Here is a 26,079-nt window from a genome sequence, read left to right as displayed (position 1 = left end):
CACTCTCCCCTGTCAGCAATCGTTTAAAGGCTATAAAGGCACAGATGATTGGCCTCGGGGAGACCAAAACATCCAACACCGCGGAGACACCATCACATGTTTCTCAACGCAGTGATTCCAGAACACTGCCCCCATCCCTTATGGGAAATATGCAGATGCAAGTAAAGAAGCTGCGGAGACACCATCACGTGTTTCTCAACGCAAGCAGTGAATAGCCAGGCCTTTCCCCGGGAAGGAACAACCACGGGAAGGGCAGCATCCTATGAAGGAAAGCCACCTATGCCAAGCATGGTATCCATCCACAGACAGCTGTTTCGGGGTTTTTGCCCCTCATCAGTGTGGAGTAGGAATCTGGCTATTAGGAGCAGTGCCTAGTAAAAAGGCTATAAAGGCACAGATGATTGGCCTCGGGGAGACCAAAACATCCAACACCGCGGAGACACCATCACATGTTTCTCAACGCAGTGATTCCAGAACACTGCCCCCATCCCTTATGGGAAATATGCAGATGCAAGTAAAGAAGCTGCGGAGACACCATCACGTGTTTCTCGACGCAAGCAGTGAATAGCCAGGCCTTTCCCCGGGAAGGAACAACCACGGGAAGGGCAGCATCCTATGAAGGAAAGCCACCTATGCCAAGCATGGTATCCATCCACAGACAGCTGTTTCGGGGTTTTTGCCTCTCATCAGTGTGGAGTAGGAATCTGGCTATTAGGAGCAGTGCCTAGTAAAAAGGCTATAAAGGCACAGATGATTGGCCTCGGGGAGACCAAAACATCCAACACCGCGGAGACACCATCACATGTTTCTCAACGCAGTGATTCCAGAACACTGCCCCCATCCCTTATGGGAAATATGCAGATGCAAGTAAAGAAGCTGCGGAGACACCATCACGTGTTTCTCGACGCAAGCAGTGAATAGCCAGGCCTTTCCCCGGGAAGGAACAACCACGGGAAGGGCAGCATCCTATGAAGGAAAGCCACCTATGCCAAGCATGGTATCCATCCACAGACAGCTGTTTCGGGGTTTTTGCCCCTCATCAGTGTGGAGTAGGAATCTGGCTATTAGGAGCAGTGCCTAGTAAAAAGGCTATAAAGGCACAGATGATTGGCCTCGGGGAGACCAAAACATCCAACACCGCGGAGACACCATCACATGTTTCTCAACGCAGTGATTCCAGAACACTGCCCCCATCCCTTATGGGAAATATGCAGATGCAAGTAAAGAAGCTGCGGAGACACCATCACGTGTTTCTCGACGCAAGCAGTGAATAGCCAGGCCTTTCCCCGGGAAGGAACAACCACGGGAAGGGCAGCATCCTATGAAGGAAAGCCACCTATGCCAAGCATGGTATCCATCCACAGACAGCTGTTTCGGGGTTTTTGCCCCTCATCAGTGTGGAGTAGGAATCTGGCTATTAGGAGCAGTGCCTAGTAAAAAGGCTATAAAGGCACAGATGATTGGCCTCGGGGAGACCAAAACATCCAACACCGCGGAGACACCATCACATGTTTCTCAACGCAGTGATTCCAGAACACTGCCCCCATCCCTTACGGGAAATATGCAGATGCAAGTAAAGAAGCTGTGGAGACACCATCACGTGTTTCTCGACGCAAGCAGTGAATAGCCAGGCCTTTCCCCGGGAAGGAACAACCACGGGAAGGGCAGCATCCTATGAAGGAAAGCCAACTATGCCAAGCATGGTATCCATCCACAGACAGCTGTTTCGGGGTTTTTGCCCCTCATCAGTGTGGAGTAGGAATCTGGCTATTAGGAGCAGTGCCTAGTAAAAAGGCTCGGGATATTGGGGTATAGGTATATGCACTTTACTCTTGTGACAACACAGAGTAAAATTTTTATCTGCTGGTATCTCAGCATTAAAATGTAATGCTTGACAATGTTCACATAAATAGTTCATAGGACCACAGGAATGTTCTACTATGGTACTGTCATCATTAGTAAAACCTGTAGGATGTTGAGGTACAGGTTGTGATAACGGAGCATTGGAATGTTTCTGTAAGCCAACATATATAAAGCGTGGACCTGGTAGAGGATCTTCACTGTCCGCAGATTCAATCACTGAGGAGTTGGAAGGTGTATCGTGGTCAGAGTTTATTAATATGGAGGTGCAAGCGGTTTTTTTGCGCCATTCACGGCGTGCACCAGCTGCATTTGGTAATGGTTTGTTTGTTGCCTTAGAAGAGTCAGGTGTGAAGCATGTCTTATAAGCAGACTTAACAGTGTGCAGGCGACGGCGTTTATCATTTGGAGTGTAAGTAGGACAGTGTTTGCGCTTACGTGCAGATTTACCAACGGTTAAAGGAGCTTCAAGCTGCACACATTCTATGAATGGAGACAAAGAAGCTGTATTGTGGGCAGAATCTATGACTGAGGACGTGGAAATATTATGTTTGCAACGTTGAGAGCGTGCAGCAGCAGCTTTATTACTTAATCTATTAGTTTTGTCCTCAAAAGACTCATTAGTAATGCGTTTATTGCAAGCAGCATTAACAGTGTCCAGGCGCTTATGTCTGTCCTCTGTAGTCTCGTTAGCACGCTGTTTGTGCTTACGTTCGGCATCGGCGCCTTTTCGCTCAGCGTCATTGGTATACTTATTATCAGACCTGATGTTACGTGCCCCATCAGCAGCTTTGGGCTCTGTGTCATTAGATACTTAACAGTGTCCAGGCGCTTGCATCTCTCCTCTGTACTCTTGTTAGCACGCTGTTTGCGCTTACGTGCGGCAACGGCGGCTTTTCGCTCTGCATCATTACCATACTTTATATCAGACCTGATCTTACGTGCGCCATCAGCAGCTTTGGACTCTGTGTCATTAGTATACTTAACAGTATCCAGGCGCTTGCATCTATCCTCTGTACTCTTGTTAACACGCTGTTTGCGCTTACGTGCGGCATCGACGGCTTTTCGCTCTGCATCATTACCATACTTTATATCAGACCTGATCTTACGTGCGCCATCAGCAGCTTTGGGCTCTGTGTCATTAGTATACTTAACAGTATCCAGGCACTTGCATCTATCCTCTGTACTCTTGTTAACACGCCGTTTGCGCTTACGTCCGGCATCGGCGGCTTTTCGCTCTGCATCATTACCATACTTTATATCAGACCTGATCTTACGTGCGCCATCATAAGCTTTGGACTCTGTGTCATTAGTATACTTAACAGTGTCCATGCGCTTGCATCTATCCTCTGTACTCTTGTTAGCACGCTGTTTGCGCTTACGTGCGGCATCGGCGTCTTTTTGCTCTGCATTATTAGTATACTTTCTATCAGACCTAATCTTACGTGCGCCATCAGCAGCTTTGGGCTCTGTGTCATTAGTATCCTTACTATTAGAGCTCATGTTGGCTAAGCTAAACAGCTTTAAGCGTGGTGGTGGCAAACAACAGGTTAATAAGAGGCAGTGTCAGGTAGTAGGAAAATAGCCAGTTAATAATAGGCAATAGTTCTTTGCAGGAATGCAGATATTAATAAATAGGCAGTTTATATTGCAGAGAAATTGCTGGGCAATAATGGACAATGTCCTTATGTGGCAAATAATAGAGCAATATACCCAATGTGGCAAAGAAGAGGTTAATAAACGGCAGTCTCTCAGTATAACAGTCAGTGAATAATAGGCAGTATATGGAGAAAACACCAAACAAAAGTTCAAAATTGGTGTGAAAATGTCACTGAACCACTTCACAACTAAATATATATAGTTTTGGTAAATGGTATTATCATTTTTTTGACGAAATTCGGCAGGAGCTTGAAGAGCAACGTCACTGGGCCCGCCTCCACGCAGTAGAAACTTGCTGTGAGGTAAAAATTCAAAAATCACACCAAAATGGCGGGCGGAGTGTGTCACAGTACGGCACGTTTCTGATTGGTCGCTCGCAGCAGGCGGCAACCAATCAGACACTGGACACTGTTGACGTCACTTATCTCCGGACATTAGCTCCGGACATTAGCTCCGGACATTAGCTCCGGACAAAGCCACGGAAGTTGGCACAAATTGCAGGAAGTAGTATTCTAGGCAATTATATATTAGATGAATACATATTGATTATTTTTTAATTTGTAATTTCTCACATCTGCTGTGGTAAAAAATGCACATCAGATTACTAGAAGAAAAGGTGTCCAGATGGGTTCATGTCCTTTACTTATTGCAGATAAATGTGAGAACAGAGAATCTAAACACTAACCATAGTATTGTTAACTCATTAGGTGTACAATGGTAACCTTTCATCAGGGCTTTTTCTTACCTCTTTGAATATTGTGAGAAATTGAGAAAAGACCATTTAATATTCATTTAATCCTTTAGGATTCACATTTCTCTGTTTTTACTTACTGGGTGTACACGTACCAAGATTGAACATGTTGTTTTACCAGAGAAAGGTTGTGGTTCATGGCTGAAAACTGGTTCGTTGTCAAACATTGTTATGCCTATTGTTAAAGCTACATGCCCACAATCAGTAAATATAACCCCAGGCTCATAGTGCAAAGTGTCCAAATACCATGTCCTGGACACTATAAATCCTACTCCAAAAGGCACTAATATAATTCAAGGAGAACAGAAGGAGCGTTCAAAATGCAAACGTAAAAAAGTACAAAATTTTATTGAAACATAAAAAAGACAAATACAAACACATACTTAAAGATAAGGACACTAAAGACAACCCCTTAAACCCGTACTGGTACTCAAAAGATGTATAACATATAAATGGTACCGGAAAGTGTGTCACACAAAAGTGGTACAAAATGGATAACCGTGTCCATATATTGCACCATGGACCCTAGACTGCACACCTCTGATCCCAAAATATAGGCCTAAATGAGGCTTACAGACAGTGCTGCAACACTAACAGTCTATAATCCCGGACACACTCTAGAAGACCAATAACACTGCCGGTATAGTGAATGCATATAGCGTGGCAAACGCAGTGAAAGCAGTCACCTAAACATTCCTCTTACCCGGGTGAAGGGATCAATAGAGTTGGGCGACACCCCCGACGCGCGTTTCGCTCCAGCGTTCTATTTGCTTTATCAAGGGGAAGTGTCTTAACTCCACCGAAGGAGCCTTATATCCAATACTTCCGGTCACATGATAAATCATGTGACCCGGAAGTCAATGCGGCTGCTAGTAGGCGGCGCACGCGTCCATGGCCCCCGACGCCGCAACCACCCCCCCCCCCCAGCCAGGCTACCGTGCCAAGTGAGTAGGAGCATGGGGTTACCATGGCACCCAGTCACAGACCCGAGACGCCGAGCGGCCGGACCGAGGAGGGGCGGAGCCAAGAGCAAATGGGCGCGTGCGCACTGCTGACCGGGACCATACCAAGGCATGGAAATACTTAAGGGAGCATATATGCAACAGACACAATATAATAACAAAAATTAATCACATCCAACAATAAGAAAATAATAATAAGATAGAAAAAAGTTGGTCACAAACAAAATATAAATAAGTACAATAGCAGTTCATATGACAAACATATATTGAGTCCTTCCGATATTTCAACATGCGGGTCTGAGGTCCAAATTTTCAAAGGATATCAGGGACATCATGAAAATATTCAAAGGATATCAGGAACATCATGAAAACGACTATAAAAAACACAAAAACAAATAATTAAAAATTAATATTAAAAAGGTGAAGCAGACACCTAGTAACGGAGGGAAGACAAAAGATCTTACGAGGGGCTACAGAAACGGAGCAAAATTGAGAGATTCATTAAGACCTTAATGAATCTCAATTTTGCTCCGTTTCTGTAGCAAACGCTGCAGCAAAGCTGTGTTTGTTTTTGTGTTTTTTATAGTCGTTTTCATGATGTCCCTGATATCCTTTGAAAATTTGGACCTCAGACCGGCATGTTGAAATATCGGAAGGACTCAATATATGTTTGTCATATGAACTGCTATTGTACTTATTTATATTTTGTTTGTGACCAACTTTTTTCTATCTTATTATTATTTTCTTATTGTTGGATGTGATTAATTTTTGTTATTATATTGTGTCTGTTGCATATATGCTCCCTTAAGTATTTCCATGCCTTGGTATGGTCCCGGTCTGCAGTGCGCACGCGCCCATTTGCTCTTGGCTCCGCCCCTCCTCGGTCCGGCCGCTCAGCGTCTCGGGTCTGTGACTGGGTGCCATGGTAACCCCATGCTCCCACTCACTTGGCTCGGTAATAATAATAATAATAATAATTTTATTTATATAGCGCCAACATATTCCGCAGCGCTTTAGCCTGGCTGGGCGGTAGCCTGGCTGGGCGGGGTGGTTGCGGCGTCGGGGGCCATGGACGCGTGCGCCGCCTACTAGCAGCCGCATTGACTTCCGGGTCACATGATTTATCATGTGACCGGAAGTATTGGATATAAGGCTCCTTCGGTGGAGTTAAGACACTTCCCCTTGATAATGCAAATAGAATGCTGGAGCGAAACGCGCGTCGGGGGTGTTGCCCAACTCTATTGATCCCTTCACCCGGGTAAGAGGAATGTTTAGGTGACTGCTTTCACTGCGTTTGCCACGCTATATGTATTCACTATACTGGCAGTGTTATTGGTCTCCTAGAGTGTGTCCGGGATTATAGACTGTTAGTATTGCAGCACTGTCTGTAAGCCTCATTTAGGCCTATATTTTGGGATCAGAGGTGTGCAGTCTAGGGTCCATGGTGCTATATATGGACACGGTTATCCATTTTGTACCACTTTTGTGTGACACACTTTCCGGTACCATTTATATGTTATACATCTTTTGAGTACCAGTACGGGTTTAAGGGGTTGTCTTTAGTGTCCTTATCTTTAAGTATGTGTTTGTATTTGTCTTTTTTATGCCCACAATCAGGAATAGTAGCGTTTTGGACACAGCACAGTTTCACTGCGTCCAAAATGCTGTGATCTAATTACTGCACTTGTTTGTCAGTACATGCAGATTTACCGCATGTAATGACATTCCATTGGTCAAAATCCGCAGCGGAAACCAACGTCTCCGCTACAGAAATTGACATGCTACTGTTCGTAAACCCGCACCGCGGGTGAGCTAACACAGCATTACATAGAAGCACAGTGGGCATGGCATTTCTATAAATCCCATCTACTGTGCTTGTAATCTAGAACGCAGCATTTTGGACACAGCACGAAACGCTGCTATTCCTGATCATAGGCACCCAGCATAAGGGCTTGTTTCCATTTGCGAGAAACACGTCCGTGTCTCGCATGTGGAAACGAAGCTCTGGTGCCGGCACTTCGGAGCAGAGCGTGCGGCCGCATAGGAACACATGGAGCTGCACGCTCCACTCCGGAGTGCCGGCGCTAGAGCTTCGTTTCCACATGCGAGACACGGACGTGTTTCTCGCAAGTGGAAAAGAGGCCTTATAAGGAATGAATATATAATGTATTGCATCCACAACACCATGGCAAGAAGCTTTTATTCATTGCTATAATACTGATCACAGTGACACAAAACTGTGATTTTCAATTTTGTTTTTCGCATTCTTTCACCTTCTCTGTGCTAACTTGCAGGACATTTCACATATATTTTATGTATTTTGCATATACATTGCATATTCCTGTGGCCTTTTATGTATTTTTCAGAGTTATTGTCGCCATGTGTTTTTCATTTGTTTTCTAGATCTTAAAGTAGCTAATCTTTTGTCATAATCATTTGTAACCTAACCATATATTTGCTATTGTATTACAGTTTATCACACTTATGTATTCATATACAGGTGGAACCCTGCTCAAGAACAGTATGTGGGCCCTTTCCAGTACAAAAGCTCATCATAATGCATTATTTAAAGGGACACTGTCACCTGAATTTGGAGGGAACAATCTTCAGCCATGGAGGCGGGGTTTTGTGGTTTTTGATTCACCCTTTCCTTACCCGCTGGCTGCATGCTGACTGCAATATTGGATTGAAGTTCATTCTCTGTCCTCCATAGGACATGCCTGTGCAAGGTAATCTTGCCTTGTGCAGGCATGTACTACGGAGGACAGAGAATGAACTTCAATCCAATATTGCAGCCAGCGGGTAAGGAAAGGGTGAATCAAACACCCAAAACCCCGCCTCCATGGCTGAAGATTGTTCCCTCCAAATTCAGGTGACAGTGTCCCTTTAATGTCTTTGTGAAAAAAAAAAAAATCTTGGGCCCTGGTGTTTCTGCACAGATTATACCAATGGTATGTTGGCCCCTGCATACACCTTACTTAAAGAAGTACTTTCATTACATTTTTTATTTATTAGATAGGTATGTATGTGCATATAATGTACTGTGCATGTTATTATTATCTCTCCTTCTGTACTTGTGTGTGCCTTGTATTGCTCATGTTTAATGTATTTGTCTATATTTGCCCCTTTTCACATGTAAAGTGCCATGGAATAAATAGCGCTATATAAATGTATAATAATAATAATAATTATACTCAGCTAACTCTGCTCTCTCCAGTGTCAAACACAGTTCTCTTCTCAGTAATGTCACTGTAATTGGGACTAGACAGCTCACTCTGTGCTGTGTGAGAGGGAAGTCTCTATTACAATGTAAGCCTACGGGGCCTCGCTCTAGTGCTCCATAGACTTACATTGTAAACGTCACTTCCATGTCACACTGAGCGCAGTGTCACATGGACGTTACTCGGAAGAGGGGAGGAAGGATGGCACTGGACAGCAGAGAGAGCAGCGATAGGTGAGTATATTAACATACTCACACTACATTACAGGAATATATACATACATTTAATGAATAAAAAACATAATGGGAGTGCTTCTTTAAAGCGACACTCCAGCAGGGTGTGGGGAGTAGTCAGCACTGGAGAGGCACCAATAATCTATTTTCCTGATCCTAGTATTCCACTTACTAGCCGCTGTCTTCACCTACAACCTGCACCGCTCCGGTCCCACCCTGCCATCATGTGATTGCAACTTCTAAATACCCAGAAGTCAGAGGTAACAGTTACAAGTTCTCAATGTAAGTGAAATAGCCGCCAGGGCCGTGCGGTACTCGGTACCGGGTCCGGTACTTAAAAGGATGTGTCACGGCAGCAGTGGCCCAGTCCGTGGCCCTGAGCACCCATGTTATAGGGACGGTCTTTAAAGGGGTTTGTGAAATAGGAAATGTTGTGACGCACCTGTGGTATTCGGTCAGGGGTGACCAACGCTGCTTAAAGGGGTCCACTGGGGTGATGTTATGGCAGCAGGGATGGTATGGCTTCCCACAGGTGAAGCTGGGTCCCTAGGGCTCCCGAAGTAGTAGGGACAGGTGGTAGGTGGTGTAGAAAGAAACGGAGGACACAGGGTTGCAGTCTCTTTACCTCTTTACTGTATGATTCAGGCAGCCACAGTCCAGGGTACCGGATCACAGGTGCTGGTGGTGGTCCGGCCGGCTTGGAAGTGTAACACCCCAGGTAACCGGTTGTTACAGTGATGTTGCTTTCCCTTCGGGGAGGGTAATATCATGCTCAGAGGCAATGGAGTTCTCTTCACCAGGTAAGGCACCCACATGCGACACTGTTGTGGATTCTGTTTTTGGGCTCCCTCTGGTGGTTACAGATGGTACTGGGTGACTTGTGTTTTCTGCGGTCTCTGGTGTCCACCTGTTCTATCAGGATATGGGAGTTTCCTATTTAACCTGGCTTTCTTGTCATTTCCTCGCCGGCTATCAATGTAATCAGTGTGTCTTGTTACCTCTGCTTCCCGCTTCTGTAATCTTCAGGACAAGCTAAGTTTTTGATTTTCCTGTTCCACGTTTTGCTTAATTTTTGTCTTAGTCCAGCTTGCAGATATGTGATTCCTTTTTGCTGGTTGCTCTAGTGGGCTGATATTGCTCCTCATGTTCCATGAGTTGGCACATGAGTTCAAGTAATTTCAGGATGTTTTTTTGGTAGGGTTTTTCGCTGACCGCGCAGTTCACTTTTGTATCCTCTGCTATCTAGCTTTAGCGGGCCTCATTTTGCTGAATCTGTTTTCATAACTACGTATGTGCTTTCCTCTCATTTCACCGTCATTACATGTGGGGGGCTGCTATTTCTGTGGGGTGTTTCTCTGGAGGCAAGAGAGGTCTGTGTTTCTTCTAATAGGGGAAGTTAGTCCTTCGGCTGGCGCGAGACATCTAGGAATCATCGTAGGCACGTTCCCCGGCTACAGCTAGTTGTGTGTTTAGGTTCAGGATCGCGGTCAGCTCAGTTTCCATCACCCTAGAGCTTGTTTTGTTTTTTGTGCTTGTTCTTTTGTGATCCCCTGCCATTGGGATCATGACAGTATAGCCGGCCAAAAAGTGGTAATCGTATTGGCTGAAGTAGGAGGACAAGTAGTCTGAGGAAGTTTTTTTTTTTTTTTTTTTTTCCCCTCAGAGTTTGCTGCCTAGCCTTAATTGCAGCCTGGCTGCGTCTTACCTCCTCTTAATCCTTGAATGGCTCTGACCTCAGCTGTTTATCATGGACGTCCAGAGTTTGGCTTCCAGCCTGAATAATCTTGCTGCTAAGGTTCAAAATATACAAGATTTTGTTGTACATGCTCCTATGTCTGAACCTAGAATTCCTATCCCAGAGTTTTTTTCTGGAGATAGATCTAGTTTTCTGAATTTTAGGAACAATTGCAAGTTGTTTCTTTCTTTGAAATCTCGCTCCTCTGGAGACCCTGCTCAGCAAGTCAAAATTGTTATATCTTTCCTGCGGGGTGACCCTCAGAATTGGGCATTTGCATTGGCACCAGGGGATCCTGCGTTGCTCAATGTGGATGCGTTTTTTCTGGCATTGGGTTTGCTCTATGAGGAACCTAACCTAGAGATTCAGGCTGCAAAAGCTTTATTGGCTCTCTCTCAGGGGCAAGATGAAGCAGAAATATATTGTCAGAAATTTCGGAAATGGTCGGTGCTTACTCAGTGGAATGAGTGCGCCCTGGCTGCAAGATTCAGAGATGGCCTTTCTGAGGCCATTAAAGATGTTATGGTGGGGTTCCCTGCGCCTACAGGTCTGAATGAGTCTATGACTATGGCTATTCAGATTGATCGGCGTTTACGGGAGTGCAAACCTGTGCACCATTTGGCGGTGTCTTCTGAACAGGCACCTGAGACAATGCAATGTAATAGAATTCAGTCCAGAAGTGAACGGCAAAACTATAGGCGGAAAAATGGGTTGTGTTTTTATTGTGGTGATTCAGCTCATGTTATATCAGCATGCTCTAAACGTACAAAAAAGGTTGATAAGTCTGTTGCCATTAGTACTTTACAGTCTAAGTTTATTCTGTCTGTGACTCTGATTTGTTCATTATCAGCCATTTCCGTCGATGCCTATGTGGATTCAGGCGCTGCCCTGAATCTTATGGATTGGTCATTTGCCAACCGCTGTGGGTTTAGTCTGGAGCCTCTGGAAGTCCCTATTCCTTTGAAAGGAATTGACTCTACACCTTTGGCTATGAACAAACCTCAGTACTGGACACAAGTGACCATGCGTATGACTCCCGTTCATCAGGAGGTGATTCGCTTCCTGGTACTTTATAATTTACATGATGTCTTAGTGCTTGGTCTGCCATGGTTACAAACTCATAACCCAGTCTTGGACTGGAAAACGATGTCTGTGTTAAGCTGGGGATGTCAGGGGGTTCATGATGATGCACCTCCGATTTCTATCGCTTCATCTACTCCTTCTGAGGTTCCTGTATTTTTGTCTGATTATCGGGATATTTTTGAGGAGCCTAAGCTCAATTCGCTTCCTCCTCACAGGGATTGCGATTGTGCTATAGATTTGATTCCTGGCAGTAAATTTCCTAAAGGACGTTTGTTCAATCTGTCAGTGCCAGAGCATACTGCTATGCGGGATTATGTTAAGGAGTCCTTGGAAAAGGGACATATCCGTCCATCTTCGTCCCCTTTGGGAGCAGGTTTTTTTTTCGTGGCCAAAAAAGATGGTTCCTTGAGGCCTTGTATAGATTACCGTCTTTTGAATAAGATTACAGTCAAATATCAGTATCCTTTGCCTTTGTTGACTGATTTGTTCGCTCGCATTAAGGGGGCTAAATGGTTCACTAAGATTGATCTTCGGGGTGCGTATAATCTTGTGCGGATAAAGCAGGGTGATGAGTGGAAAACCGCATTTAATACGCCTGAGGGCCATTTTGAGTATTTGGTGATGCCTTTTGGACTTTCTAATGCTCCTTCTGTCTTCCAGTCCTTTATGCACGATATTTTCCGTGAATATCTGGATAAATTTATGATTGTGTATTTGGATGATGTTTTGGTTTTTTCTGATGACTGGGAGTCCCATGTTCAGCAGGTCAGGAAGGTGTTTCAGGTCCTGCGGGCCAATTCTTTGTTTGTAAAAGGTTCAAAGTGTCTCTTTGGAGTCCAGAAGATTTCTTTTTTGGGGTATATTTTTTCCCCTTCTACTATTGAGATGGATCCCGTCAAGGTTCAGGCTATTTGTGACTGGACGCAGCCTACATCTCTTAAGAGTCTACAGAAGTTCTTGGGCTTTGCTAATTTTTATCGTCGTTTCATAACTAATTTTTCTAGTGTTGTTAAGCCTTTGACGGATTTGACTAAGAAGGGTGCTGATGTTGCTGATTGGTCTCCTGCGGCTGTGGAGGCCTTTCAGGAACTTAAGCGCCGGTTTTCTTCTGCTCCTGTGTTGCGTCAGCCAGATGTTTCACTTCCTTTTCAGGTTGAGGTTGATGCTTCCGAGATTGGAGCGGGGGCGGTTTTGTCGCAGAGAAGCTCCGATTGCTCAGTGATGAAGCCATGTGCGTTCTTTTCTAGAAAGTTTTCGCCCACTGAGCGGAATTATGATGTTGGTAATCGGGAGCTTTTGGCCATGAAGTGGGCATTTGAGGAGTGGCGTCATTGGCTTGAGGGTGCTAGACATCGTGTGGTGGTCTTGACTGATCACAAAAATCTGATTTACCTTGAGTCTGCCAAGCGTCTGAATCCTAGACAGGCTCGTTGGTCACTGTTTTTCTCCCGTTTCGATTTTGTGGTTTCATACCTGCCAGGTTCAAAGAATGTGAAGGCGGATGCTCTTTCTAGGAGTTTTGTGCCTGACTCCCCTGGAAATTCTGAGCCCACTGGTATCCTTAGGGATGGGGTGATTTTGTCGGCTGTCTCCCCAGACTTGCGACGTGCTTTGCAGGAGTTTCAGGCGGATAAACCTGATCGTTGTCCGCCTGAAAGACTGTTTGTTCCGGATAATTGGACCAGTAGTGTCATCTCCGAGGTCCATTCTTCTGCGTTGGCAGGTCATCCTGGAATATTTGGTACTAGAGACTTGGTGGCCAGGTCTTTTTGGTGGCCTTCCTTGTCGAGGGATGTGCGTTCTTTTGTGCAGTCTTGTGAAGTTTGTGCTCGGGCTAAGCCTTGCTGTTCTCGGGCCAGTGGATTGTTGTCACCTTTGCCTATCCCGAAGAGGCCTTGGACGCACATTTCCATGGACTTTATTTCGGATCTCCCTGTCTCTCAAAAAATGTCCGTCATCTGGGTTGTGTGTGACCGCTTTTCTAAGATGGTTCATCTGGTACCCTTGCCTAAGTTACCTTCCTCCTCTGAGTTGGTCCCTCTGTTTTTTCAGAACGTGGTTCGTTTGCATGGGATTCCGGAGAACATCGTTTCTGACAGGGGATCCCAGTTTGTGTCTAGATTTTGGCGGACGTTCTGTGCTAAGATGGGCATTGATTTGTCCTGTTCGTCTGCATTCCATCCTCAGACGAATGGCCAGACGGAACGAACTAATCAGACCTTGGAAACTTATTTAAGGTGTTTTGTTTCTGCTGATCAAGATGACTGGGTTACCTTTTTGCTGCTTGCCGAATTTGCCCTTAATAATCGGGCTAGTTCTGCTACCTTGGTTTCTCCTTTCTTTTGTAATTCGGGGTTTCATCCTCGTTTTTCCTCTGGTCAGGTGGAGCCTTCTGATTGTCCTGGAGTGGACATGGTGGTGGATAGGTTGCATCAGATTTGGAGTCATGTGGTGGACAATTTGAAGTTGTCCCAGGAGAGGGCTCAGCAGTTTGCTAATCGCCGTCGCCGCGTGGGTCCTCGACTTCGTGTTGGGGACTTGGTGTGGTTGTCTTCTCGTTTTGTTCCTATGGAGGTCTCTTCTCCTAAGTTCAAGCCTCGGTTCATCGGTCCCTATAGGATCTTGGAAATTCTTAACCCTGTGTCGTTTCGTTTGGATCTCCCGGCATCGTTTGCTATTCATAATGTGTTCCATCGGTCGTTGTTGCGGAAGTATGAGGTACCTGTTGTTCCTTCGCTTGAACCTCCTGCTCCGGTGCTGGTGGAGGGAGAATTGGAGTATGTTGTGGAGAAGATCTTGGATTCTCGTGTTTCCAGACGGAAACTCAAATATTTGGTCAAGTGGAAGGGTTATGGTCAGGAGGATAATTCTTGGGTGGTTGCCTCTGATGTTCATGCTGCTGATTTGGTCCGTGCATTTCATAGGGCTCATCCTGGTCGCCCTGGTGGTTCTCGTGAGGGTTCGGTGACCCCTCCTCAAGGGGGGGGTACTGTTGTGGATTCTGTTTTTGGGCTCCCTCTGGTGGTTACAGATGGTACTGGGTGACTCGTGTTTTCTGCGGTCTCTGGTGTCCACCTGTTCTATCAGGATATGGGAGTTTCCTATTTAACCTGGCTTTCTTGTCATTTCCTCGCCGGCTATCAATGTAATCAGTGTGTCTTGTTACCTCTGCTTCCCGCTTCTGTAATCTTCAGGACAAGCTAAGTTTTTGATTTTCCTGTTCCACGTTTTGCTTAATTTTTGTCTTAGTCCAGCTTGCAGATATGTGATTCCTTTTTGCTGGTTGCTCTAGTGGGCTGATATTACTCCTCATGTTCCATGAGTTGGCACATGAGTTCAAGTAATTTCAGGATGGTTTTTTGGTAGGGTTTTTCGCTGACTGCGCAGTTCACTTTTGTATCCTCTGCTATCTAGCTTTAGCGGGCCTCATTTTGCTGAATCTGTTTTCATAACTACGTATGTGCTTTCCTCTCATTTCACCGTCATTACATGTGGGGGGCTGCTATTTCTGTGGGGTGTTTCTCTGGAGGCAAGAGAGGTCTGTGTTTCTTCTAATAGGGGAAGTTAGTCCTTCGGCTGGCGCGAGACGTCTAGGAATCATCGTAGGCACGTTCCCCGGCTACAGCTAGTTGTGTGTTTAGGTTCAGGATCGCGGTCAGCTCCGTTTCCATCACCCTAGAGCTTGTTTTGTTTTTTATGCTTGTTCTTTTGTGATCCCCTGCCATTGGGATCATGACACGACACATTCCGAATCCAGGCAAGGAGGGGGAGCTCAAGACCCGGATTCAGGGAAGCTTCCCTCAAATATGGACATATGTCCTGGTCTGGAGGAGAAGTTAGCCAGTCTGATAGAGACACTGGAGGAGAAGGAAGTTTGAGAGAGCAGTGAGGCCTAGCAGCCACTAGGGAGCTGCAGCCTCTGGAAGGAGAAAGACCCAAAGGGTTGTATGTGGTGGAGCTTCAGAGGGAAGGAGCAGAGGGGAGGAACAGGTCTCAGAGGGGAACTGTGACCGGGCACCCTCAGAGCCGAAGCGCAGTACTGGATACCGGGAGCCTGAGGCCTTAATGGAACTGTAGGACACTTGGCAGAACCGGAGGGCTGAGAATTTTATGGGATTGGCCCACACCACACCTGAGACGCAGCAGCACCCGAGGACCTCTGGGGACCCCGCTTTACCTGTGGGAAGCATTACCATAATTGACCAAACACCACAGGTGGCATCACAACAGACTTATTTACAATTCCCTTTAAAGACCGTTCCCCATTTATTGGACCACGGACCAGGTCGCAGCCACCATGACATCCCCTTTAAGAGAGTCAAAATCCGGTGCCGAGTACCCTGGAGAAGCGGTGGATTCTGCGTCCGTGACACATGCACAGTGTCCTCACTTGTGGCCGCCTCCATCTATTATACAGGAGCCATTGACTCACAGGGACTCTGGTTCCCCTAATGACCCTCTTATCCCATATCAATTATATGAGGTACATTGATGAAGGTCTTGTGTATAGACCGAAACGTCACTGTATGTACTATACCTCATTAAGACTTTCATTCATTGCATCTACACATTTGTGTGTGCCAAGTTTATTGTTACTAGTATCACGGTTTGGGCACCTACTTGAGCACCACTTCCTAGTAGTGCCTACGTTATCTATATCAATGAATGAGAAGTTGTGACCTCTGTAAAGGAGCATCTAAATGTGTTTAGAGAGACTCTACATTACAGAAATCATGGCATCATGGCTGCCTCTGAAGAAATACAGAACTGCTTCATTGACCATCACTGAATTCTCAAAGACATTTGGAGAATCCAGGTTGAGACAATCAAGTCACCTGGCCTCGTACATCAATGGACTGTCAGCTTCTAAGCTTGTTGTTACCTCCTCACTGTGGATGCCCGTCAAAAGTGAGGAGCCACTGGTGGGGGGTACTCGGCCCTTGAAACAGCTATAATCCCGACAAGTCAGTGGAAGGGTGAGACTGTGTTTTGCACCATCTTGGGTATTTGCTGGGACTGTCCTACATGCTATTGTATGTTGATGTCTCAATAAATTATTGACACACTGTTTTACCCTCACCCTGTGCTGTCTGAGTAGTGTTCTGAACACGGGGAGAGAGAGCGGGCGTTCAGTGGTATGAGCCCTGGTCCATGCAGTCTTTCTAAAGACAGCCGGGCCAGCGGATGAGAGCACCCATTAACCTTGTATCTCTACACCTTTTAATTCCTTTAATGCTGGTAGGGAATTTAGATTGAGAGACCTGATGGAGAAGATGTCTGTAAAGCACTGTGGAAATTAATAGTGCTGTGTAAGTGAATAAAATAAATAAAACACTAATATATGCTAATATATACTTGTAATAACTACGAATGACCAGAAGATGGCCCCTATATTCTTACTGTTTGATCTCAACCTCACACTGTACCATTTTATACTGTTTTAATGATGTATCGTAAATAAATCGGAATTATATTTTTTATTGATTGTGAATAATTAATAGCTGTCTCTTGTTTAAATAATTGAATCAGTCAAGCCCTTGTGTCCTCCATAGATTTGGTTCCCACATTACGTGATTTTTTATCTGTTACTATAATCTAATATATTTCATGGAAACATAAATGGCTTAAGCTAAAATACAATAAGTAGCCTATAAAGATAATTAACATATAACCCTCCAGCTATCAGACACATACAGATGTATTCCTTGTGTGTTAATTATAATTAAGAACTGTGCATCATGAGATGAACAGCAAGCAACAGGTTGCTTCAGTGTATAAACGAAAAGGAAATTTCTACTAGATGAAAAGCTCTGCACGGCGGATGCTCACCCCCCACCACATTTAATGAGCAGTGTAGTACAGGGGCATGGCCGAAGACCACTCATACATGAGCGTCATATGACAGGCACACATGAAAACTCTAATTGTACACTGTGTTCCTTGAGTCTGCTCCTGGAAATTTCAGCACCAGGGTGACTCAGAACAGCTCCTGCAGGCACTTACTATAAGACTATGGATGAATTATTCCTCTATGGGAGCTTTTCCCAAAACAAAAACCAGTCTCTGGTTGGCAGTAATGCGCTCTCAACTCATTCACTTCTGAACAGCTCTTCATCGGACCAGAACAAAGTCATGGAAGCCCCTCGTTACAACAGGCAGCTGCGGATCATCACTATGACCATCATCTTTACACTGGCACTGGTGGGGAACTGTGCAGTGTTGTACAAGATCTACCGCGGCAAAGACAAAAAGAGGAAAATTAACTTTTTAATCACCCACTTGGCATTAGCTGACTTGTATGTGTCAGTTATGACTCTCTTCTCTCAGATTGTGTGGGAGCTGCTGGAGGACGAGTGGTTAGCTGGTGATGTCTCTTGCCGGATTTTCAAAGTATTTCAAGTTTCTGGACTCATTGCATCCTCAAATATAATCGCCATAGTTGCCCTGGAGAGGCATCATGTCATTATGAACCCTTTAAGCAGCCCTTTGCCTACCAGGTTCATCGTACCTTTGGGCTGGTTCTTAGCACTTCTTCTCTCCGTGCCACAAGCATTTGTCTTCAGAGCAGTCTGTACAGAAGAGGGTAGCAGGTGTCACAACATTTTTGGGCAGCTACCTAGGTGGCATTTCCAGGTCTATATTATATACAGCTCAGTTACAGTTTTTTTCTTTCCCTTCTGTATCTTGGCTGTAGCATACATTCGCATACTCTGGATCCTCTGGAAGGGAAAGCTGTCCAAAATACCTAAAAACTCTAATGGAGGTCTGGAGCTTCAGTTCACGAAGAAACCCTTAAAACTGATTGCTACCAATAGTTGCATTCCAAAAGCTAAGATTAAGACATTGAAAATGACACTGGTAATTATTATCTTATTCATTGTGTGTGGGCTTCCCTACTTTATTGTAGAGATGAAAGTGGCATTTGGCACCATCACTGGTTTGGATGAAAAAGTGATGGCAGTGCTGGGTATTTTTATTGTGACTAATAGTGCCGTTAACCCTTATGTATATCTCTTCTTTAAAACCAACAATGTTTTTCTCCGTAAACTAGAGCAGAATGTGTGTTTTTCCTGTTGCCTCCAAGAGCACAAAGAGATCACCTTCCAGAGGGAACTCTTCCCATCCTTCAAATCTTCACAAAAAAAAGAGGCATCCAGCACCACCACCTCCGAAGTACAGACATCTTCTGTCCTACGCCGATCAGTCTCTTTCTTGCATTCTGTTGCTCCTTTAAACAAAGAGCTTAGTGCTCCATCTGAGACTTGTATGTGATGAGGGTTGATTTTAGGAGTGGACAAAACTATTCGCAAATGCGCAGATCCCATACAGACATAAGGAGGTTAAAGTCAGTGCAGTGTCCTATTATTGTCTTAGAAAATAGTCTATAATTTTTGTGTCAAAGATTGAAAAGTACAGAACTTTAAACCTAACCTTACATAAATGTTGAATTACTGTATTATCTCACTGTTGGTTCCTCCACCAGGTGTTAAGAATCCAACACATGGAAACCCCTTTCATTTATAAACAAATGGTCCTTGTTTCTGTGCCCATGATTATGACATACAATAAAAATTATATTCTGGTACCGTTTTACTGATGTAAATACTTTTATGACCAAAAAAGGCAAAAGTATTCTAGGAGTGATACCTTTATTGGCTAAACAGAGAAATTATATTTGCAAGCTATCAGGCAGGTTTACGTATGAATTACTGAGACAAGAGCACAACATTTAGGAGAGGTTATAATAGGACATTTGTGCTTTGGAAAGATGAGATGATGCCTCCTAAATATAAGCAAGCTTATAAAATTAAGGTTTTCCTTACAAATGGAGAGGTGGGGTAGTGATGGCTTGGTGATCTGAAGTCAGTCTGGTTGGGGTGTGAAAAGTGTCCATGTAGTCAGTTATAGATCTATAGATTTAAGTGTTAGATTGAGTCCTTTTGTCAAAGTCCTGGACATCCTTATCAGCTTGAATTCCCAGATTTCTCATGCGCCCCCTCTCTCTCTCTCTCATTCTTAAAATGGCATACTATAAGGAATGAGCTGGACATGCATTTGGCAAATGCGAGAGAAAAATCTGGGAATTTAAGCTTAATTTTCTTACTTTAGTTTATCTTTACAAGGCATTGGAGGCATCGCCCCGTCCACCCCATGCACAAATGTCCTGTTGTAACATCTCTTAAATGTGCTCTTGTGTAAGTAATTCACTTGGAAACTTGCTTGATGAAGTACCCTGTTTAGACAATAAAGGCATCACTACTAGAATTATTTTGGCGTTTTGGGGTATAAAAGTATTCACATCAATTTGGTTGTCCATGAAATTATTAAATGCATTATAAAATTATTAAAAAATTATTAAATACATTACTCTTGGTAGTACAGTGAGATATAGTAGCACAAGGATACTTTCCAATATAGAACACCTATTAATCCTTAACCTCTTTCAGCATTCAAGTAATAAGAATAACTGCAATTCATGCCATGGCTGCAACTAGAGTCACAAGTTTATCTTCATTAGCGCCTTTTTCTTGCAGAGAAATGAGCAGCCACACCGTCCTACAAGCTATAATTGCTGGATGATTGCCCAGTTTACTTGATCTTAAGAAAGGGAAATCCAGTTGGGATTTAGGCTAGCCCACAATAAATGAGCAACACAACATACCAGCCCCACAGTCTGTGGCTAATTAAAGGGAACCTGGCAAGTCTCTCATACCCCCAAATCACAATCATTTGTATCTTCCTGTATAAGTTCTCTTTCTGACAGTCCAATTATTACATTTGACACATAAATTAACTTTTATAAAAAGTATTTTTACAGTCTGTCTATCATATGCAAATGAACTGTTTGACTAGCCAATGGGGCGTTTGTTTCTCTAGACCAGTCATCGCGCTCAGCTCGTTTCCATGCCCTTGTGGGTGTGATAACATGATTTGCAAGAGCAGGCATCATCGCCAGCTGTCTACAAATCTCGTGCGCGCTTGGCTTTCTTTCATACAAGTCCCTGTGCCTCTGAAGCTGGGTGTACGCTTCGTGGGTGCTCCTCCATTGACATCAGGCTTCCTCTCTGCTTCTGGACATGAACTGTGCACCTGGGAAGCATACACCCAGCTTCAGAGGCCCAATGACCTAAGTGAAGAAAGCCAAGCACATATGCATGATTTGTAGACAGCTGGTGATGACACCAACTCCTGCAATTCATGCTAGCATGCCCACAGGGGCGTGATAACATGCCGAGAAGGACGAGTAGTCTAGAGAAATTAACGCCCCATCAACTAGTCAAAAGGTTCATTTGCATACTGTATAATAAATAGACTTTAGAAATACTTTTTCTAATGATCTGTTTGTGTCAAACGTACTAAGGGACTATTAGGCAGGAAATTTATACAGGAAGATACAAATGCCGGTGATTTTGAGGCATGGGGGACCTGTCAGGTTTCTTTTAAAAATTTGCGTGAAAGATAGGTCCGTGCTTTGAAAGTGTAGGACCACATGATCCAGAAGTGGAAGAGAAGGAGTCCAGCACAGCAATGCATCTTGGAAAAATTCCCAGTGTCTTTTATTCCATAGGAACAGAGACATGCACAAAATACTCAGCTGACATGTTCATGCCTCAAATTGACAGCTCTTAGCTCTCATTCACAGCCATAACTAAGAACTGTTGTAACTTGACTGTGTCAGACGAGTTTTCTGTGCATGTCTCTACCTGTGGAACAAAAGACATTTAGGGTATGTTCACAAGTGGCATTTTTGCTATGTATTTAGTGTGTTAAATATGCATTGTTTTACACTACTAGAATGATCAATTTGATTTCTGAAATCTTTTGCACACACTGTCTTTTTCCCCTGTGCAAGTTTTGAGCCTGTTTGCTTTTTTTCCCCCCAAGACACAGCTTATCATTTCTATCAGTGTTTTGCAGTGCTTTTCACCCATTCAAATGAATGGGTAAAAAGTGCTGCAAAACATGCACGTAAAAACATGACAAAAATGCGTGTATTGTACCTGCCACCAGACGCTACAAAACTGAGTGTTTGCACATAGCCTAATGGTTTTGCTATAATCATCTATTGTGACTTTAGTCATGTTTCGAGATGAAAGGTCATTTGCAATCATGCCAGAATTTCTGCATTGTCTCATGACTTTTTCCATGCAAAGAAGAGGATGGCATGACAGACACACTAATCTATCATTTTACCTGGAGAGACGCCAGTGAGCCATGTGTAAATCTGATAACCATGTTATAAAGAGCTTGCATATTCAACAAGGTATTGTACCGTTTGTAACATGTATGTAAAACCTGTTAATGCTTATTGTTCTATCAATGTTTGTGCAGTGGTGCTTGAAAGTTTGTGAACCTTTCAGAATTTTACATATTTCTACATAAATTTGACCTAAAACTACATCAGATTTTCATGCAAGTGCTAAATGTAAATTAAGAGAATCAAGTAAAACAAGTAAGTAAAAAATATTAGACTTTGTCACTTTTTTATTTAGGAAAATGATCCAATATCACATGTCTGCAATTGGCAAAAGTATGTAAACCTTTACTTTCAGTATTTGGTGTGACATCCCTGTGCAATAACTATAACTAACTTTGCAAACATTTTTGATCAGTCGTACATTAACTTAGAGGAATTTTTGACCATTTCTCCCTACAAAACAGCTTCAACCCTGTTATATTGGTGGGTTTTCTCCTATGAACTGCTAGATTCAGGTCCTTCCACAACATTTCTATAGGAGTAAGGTCGGGACTTTGATTTGGCCTTAAAAAAACCTTTATTTTTTAGCCACTCTTTTGTAGAATGACTTGTGTGCTTTGGGTTGTTGTTAGTGATGGCAAGCACTAAAATGCTCGGGTGCTTGTTGCTCGGGTTGAACAAATTGGAATACTCGGGTGCTCAACCCGAGCAACGAGCCCAATGTAAGACTATGGGAAACTCGAGCATTGTTCTGGTGGGAAACAACATGGGGAATACCTTTGGAAGCATTTCTGACTCCTAGGTCACTGCTGTGAACAATGTTGTCTGAGTCTTACGCCACTTTTACAGACTCACAGTAAAACATACAAAAACTAAACCAAAATTGATTTTCCTGGGAAATATGCTAAGGAACATCCTTTCCAGGGTAATGACTTGCATATAAGGCAAAATAAATAACTAAAAACAAAAATACTCCTATACACTTCGGGCTACGTTCACATGTAGCGTTTTTGATGCTTTTTGAACTTTAGCATTGCTTTCAACCAAGACAAATGCATTCACTGGGAAATGTCATTTTAACATTTTGCAACCTTATCAGGCCATGTGGTGTGTGACACATCATCAGACACACCATTTCATTTATGAAGGAGGGACTTTGAAAGTCACAAAGCCTATTTTTATAGGGCCATCAGGCAGGCTTTACTATTCTTAAAGGACCAGCAGTCGGCCCTCACTATTCTTAGATAGCCATAAGCTGGCTATGCTTTGTTGTTCCCATTATTAAACAGTGGGTCTCCTATGCTGTTATTGCGTATGCAGTGAGTGGCAGGACTGCCCAAAATTTAGATACACCCCAATACCCCTTTAAAGAGACGTACAGGAGGGCCACCTGAAAACAATGTTCCCCTTATTAGGAAGTGGGTCTCCCATACTGTTTGCTTATGCTGTGAATGCAAATGCTGCCAAAAATTTGGATCTACTCCAATGCCCCTTAGAAGAGACGTAGAGGAGGGCCTCATGAACAAAAATGTTCCCATTGTTAGGGAGTGGGTCTCCCATAGTGTTTGCCTATGCAGTGAAACAACGGCTGCCAAAAATTTGGTCATAGGGCCTCCTCAAAACAATGCTCCCATTATTAGGCCGGAGTCACACTCAATGTATAAAAAATCGGTACGATTTTGGCAGCCAAGAATCGCACCAATGTTCTCCGTGTGGTGATTCATGTGTAATCCGTTCAGAGTTCAGCGCAGGTCAGGCTGTGAGGCAGCGTAGCATCAGTGATGGCACCGCTGATCACTGAAGCTGCTGCTGCTAGCAGCCGTGCTGAACTGGGATGAATTCTGGAGCATGGGAAAATAAACTGGCATTTTCCCAAGCTCCAGAAGTCAGCGCAGGTCAGGCTGTGAGGGAGTGCAGCATCAGTGACGTCACCGCTAGTAACTCATGCTGCATCGGTAGCATCCCATTAATTCACCAGTGGTTTACAGCTGGGCGGTCGCATCTTAGCACTGTCCTGGTTGTAAAGTGTATATACCCCAGATATGGATTATGGTGTGGGACACAGCAATGGACAGGTATGGTATATTGATTTTTTCTTATTTTTATTTTTATTACAGGAGAACGTGGGCGTCACAGGGATTAGGAGTATAATAAAGATGGGAAACTGTGTAGTGTTTTATTTCATTAAAATACTTTATTCTGGTTGGGCCTTTATTTAACCTGTAACAACAATAGGATTAATAATGGATAGGTGTCTTATTGACACCTCTCCATTACTAAGCTGTGGATTTGATGTCACCAGACAAAACAAAGGTGACATCAACCCCACTTGCCAACACTACAGGGCAAGTGGGAAGAGAGAGGCTAAGTGCTGGAATATTTTGAGGGTTCCCCCTGTTTTAATAGCCAATAAAGACTAAATATATAGCTGTGAGCTGATATTAATAGCCTGGGAAGCTCCATGGGTATTACCCCCTTCCCAGGCTATAAACATCTGCCCCAGTCACTGGCTGTCCCTCTCTGGTATGTTAAATTGCGCGGGAGCCCACGCCATTTTGTCCACCAAAAGAATAATTTATTAATTAAATACATGTCCCCTAATTTGCACACACACACTACTAATTGTATTGGTCACTGATATCTATATATCTACCTATTCTGCATCTATTACTGTATGTAAACCATGTCTTCTATCCTGTCGGCTCCTGCAGAGATTTTACAGAAGCTGATAAATGAATTACTGGCTAATGTTCTATCTATCTCTCTATGAAATATAAATACATATATATGTGTGTCACTGACATGTGCATATATATATATATATATATATTCTATGTGTATATATCTGTTTTATCTTTTCTATTATAACATGTTAGTGTGATTTTACAGTAGCCGCATATGCATTGCTGGCTTTTCAAAGGACACCTGTGCGTAAATATTGGACAGCACTCGCATGGTGCGAGTGCTGTGCAATTTTTTTTCTCGCATCCATTGCCTTGCATTGGTGAGTCTCGGCCAATATACACAGCAAATCGCAGCATGCTGCAATTTCACTCGCAAGTATAATACGGCCAAGAAAAAAAAACGGTGATGGGAGCTGCCCCATAGAGTAACAGCGGTCCGAGTGCTATGCAATTTTTTTCTCAAAAAAAAAAAAGGAAAACCACCTATGCCAAAATATGGTATCCATCCACAGACAGATGTTTTTTTTTTTTTTTTTCCCCTCAGATGGGAAAATCCACGGTCCAGAAATCCAAGACCAAAGAAAAATCCTAAACAGCTGCGTCAAATCCAAAACACAAAAGCTGTTCCCATCATCATCGGAAAATTTCAGTTTACTACAACATCAGAAAAAACAAGTCAAGACATATTTACAAGGTATCTCCACTTCTTCACCTTCCAAATCCCTTCGGCATCCACCTCCCCCCTTCTTCTTTTATCCCATAGAAAACACACATACATCTTCCCCAAAATCACTTTTAGACTATTCTTTACTACAATTTCCTTTCTCTTAAAAACATACACATTCCTCACATCCCATAATACTTCCTTTATACATGCAACTATTAACCACAACACTCTCTCCTTCACTCCATCACACATTCCCAAGCCAAACATGAACAGCTCGAATGATAACAAGCTCACACCACACAATTCTTTACACAACGGTCCCATTCTTCCAATCACCTCCCTAGCATAATGACAATTCCAAAACACATGTATTACACTTTCCCTTCCACCACACCCACCTCTCGGACACATATCATTTCTCCCCAACCCACGATTCTTCTGAAATTCCCTAACTGGTAACACTCCATGCAAAGACTGCCACACAATCTCACTCTGCCTATTCGTCATACCGTCTAACCGCACTTTCTTCCATACTTTTTCTATATCATTCCCTCTTACCATGTTTATTCCACACTCTGTCTCTCTACATTCAATCATCCTATATACAGCCTTCTTATTACTCAACAACCTAACATCCACATCACATAACTCATACTTCACCAAAAATTTATAAACCCACACATACCATCTAGGCACGTCAAAAGCAACCGGATACCTCAGATCCCTCTCTCGCCACTTCAAACGAAATAAATACGCCCCAAACAAAAACCTACACAGACAAGAAAACTTGCCATCCATCCTAATCACCCTCAACACAAAAACCACAATATTTACACCAAAAAACACCTCAAGGTTTGGAAAACCCAACCCACCTTTTTCTAAACGTTTCACCAAAACCTCCCTCCTAGCCCTCTCCATTCTAGAATTCCACAAAAACACAAACAGAATCCTATTTAACCCCCTCATACACATATACCCCGGCGGAAAGACCACTGCAATATATAAGAAAATAGGCAAAATCACACT

The 26,079-nt window shown here is 43.6% G+C and overlaps 1 protein-coding gene across 1 annotated transcript; it reads left to right on the top strand.

Moving 5' to 3' along the window:
- Nucleotides 1–17,516: 17,516 nt before the first annotated feature.
- On the top strand, nt 17,517–18,836 carry GPR150 (G protein-coupled receptor 150). Its single transcript, XM_069745394.1, has one exon. The coding sequence runs from the start codon at nt 17,517–17,519 to the stop codon at nt 18,774–18,776; it is 1,260 nt and encodes a 419-aa protein (XP_069601495.1). The 3' UTR covers nt 18,777–18,836.
- The last annotated feature ends 7,243 nt before the right edge of the window (nt 18,837–26,079 follow it).

This window comes from Ranitomeya imitator, chromosome 1, assembly GCF_032444005.1.
Source record: "Ranitomeya imitator isolate aRanImi1 chromosome 1, aRanImi1.pri, whole genome shotgun sequence".
NCBI lineage: Eukaryota > Metazoa > Chordata > Amphibia > Anura > Dendrobatidae > Ranitomeya > Ranitomeya imitator.
This window is presented reverse-complemented; position numbering and strand designations above follow the sequence as displayed.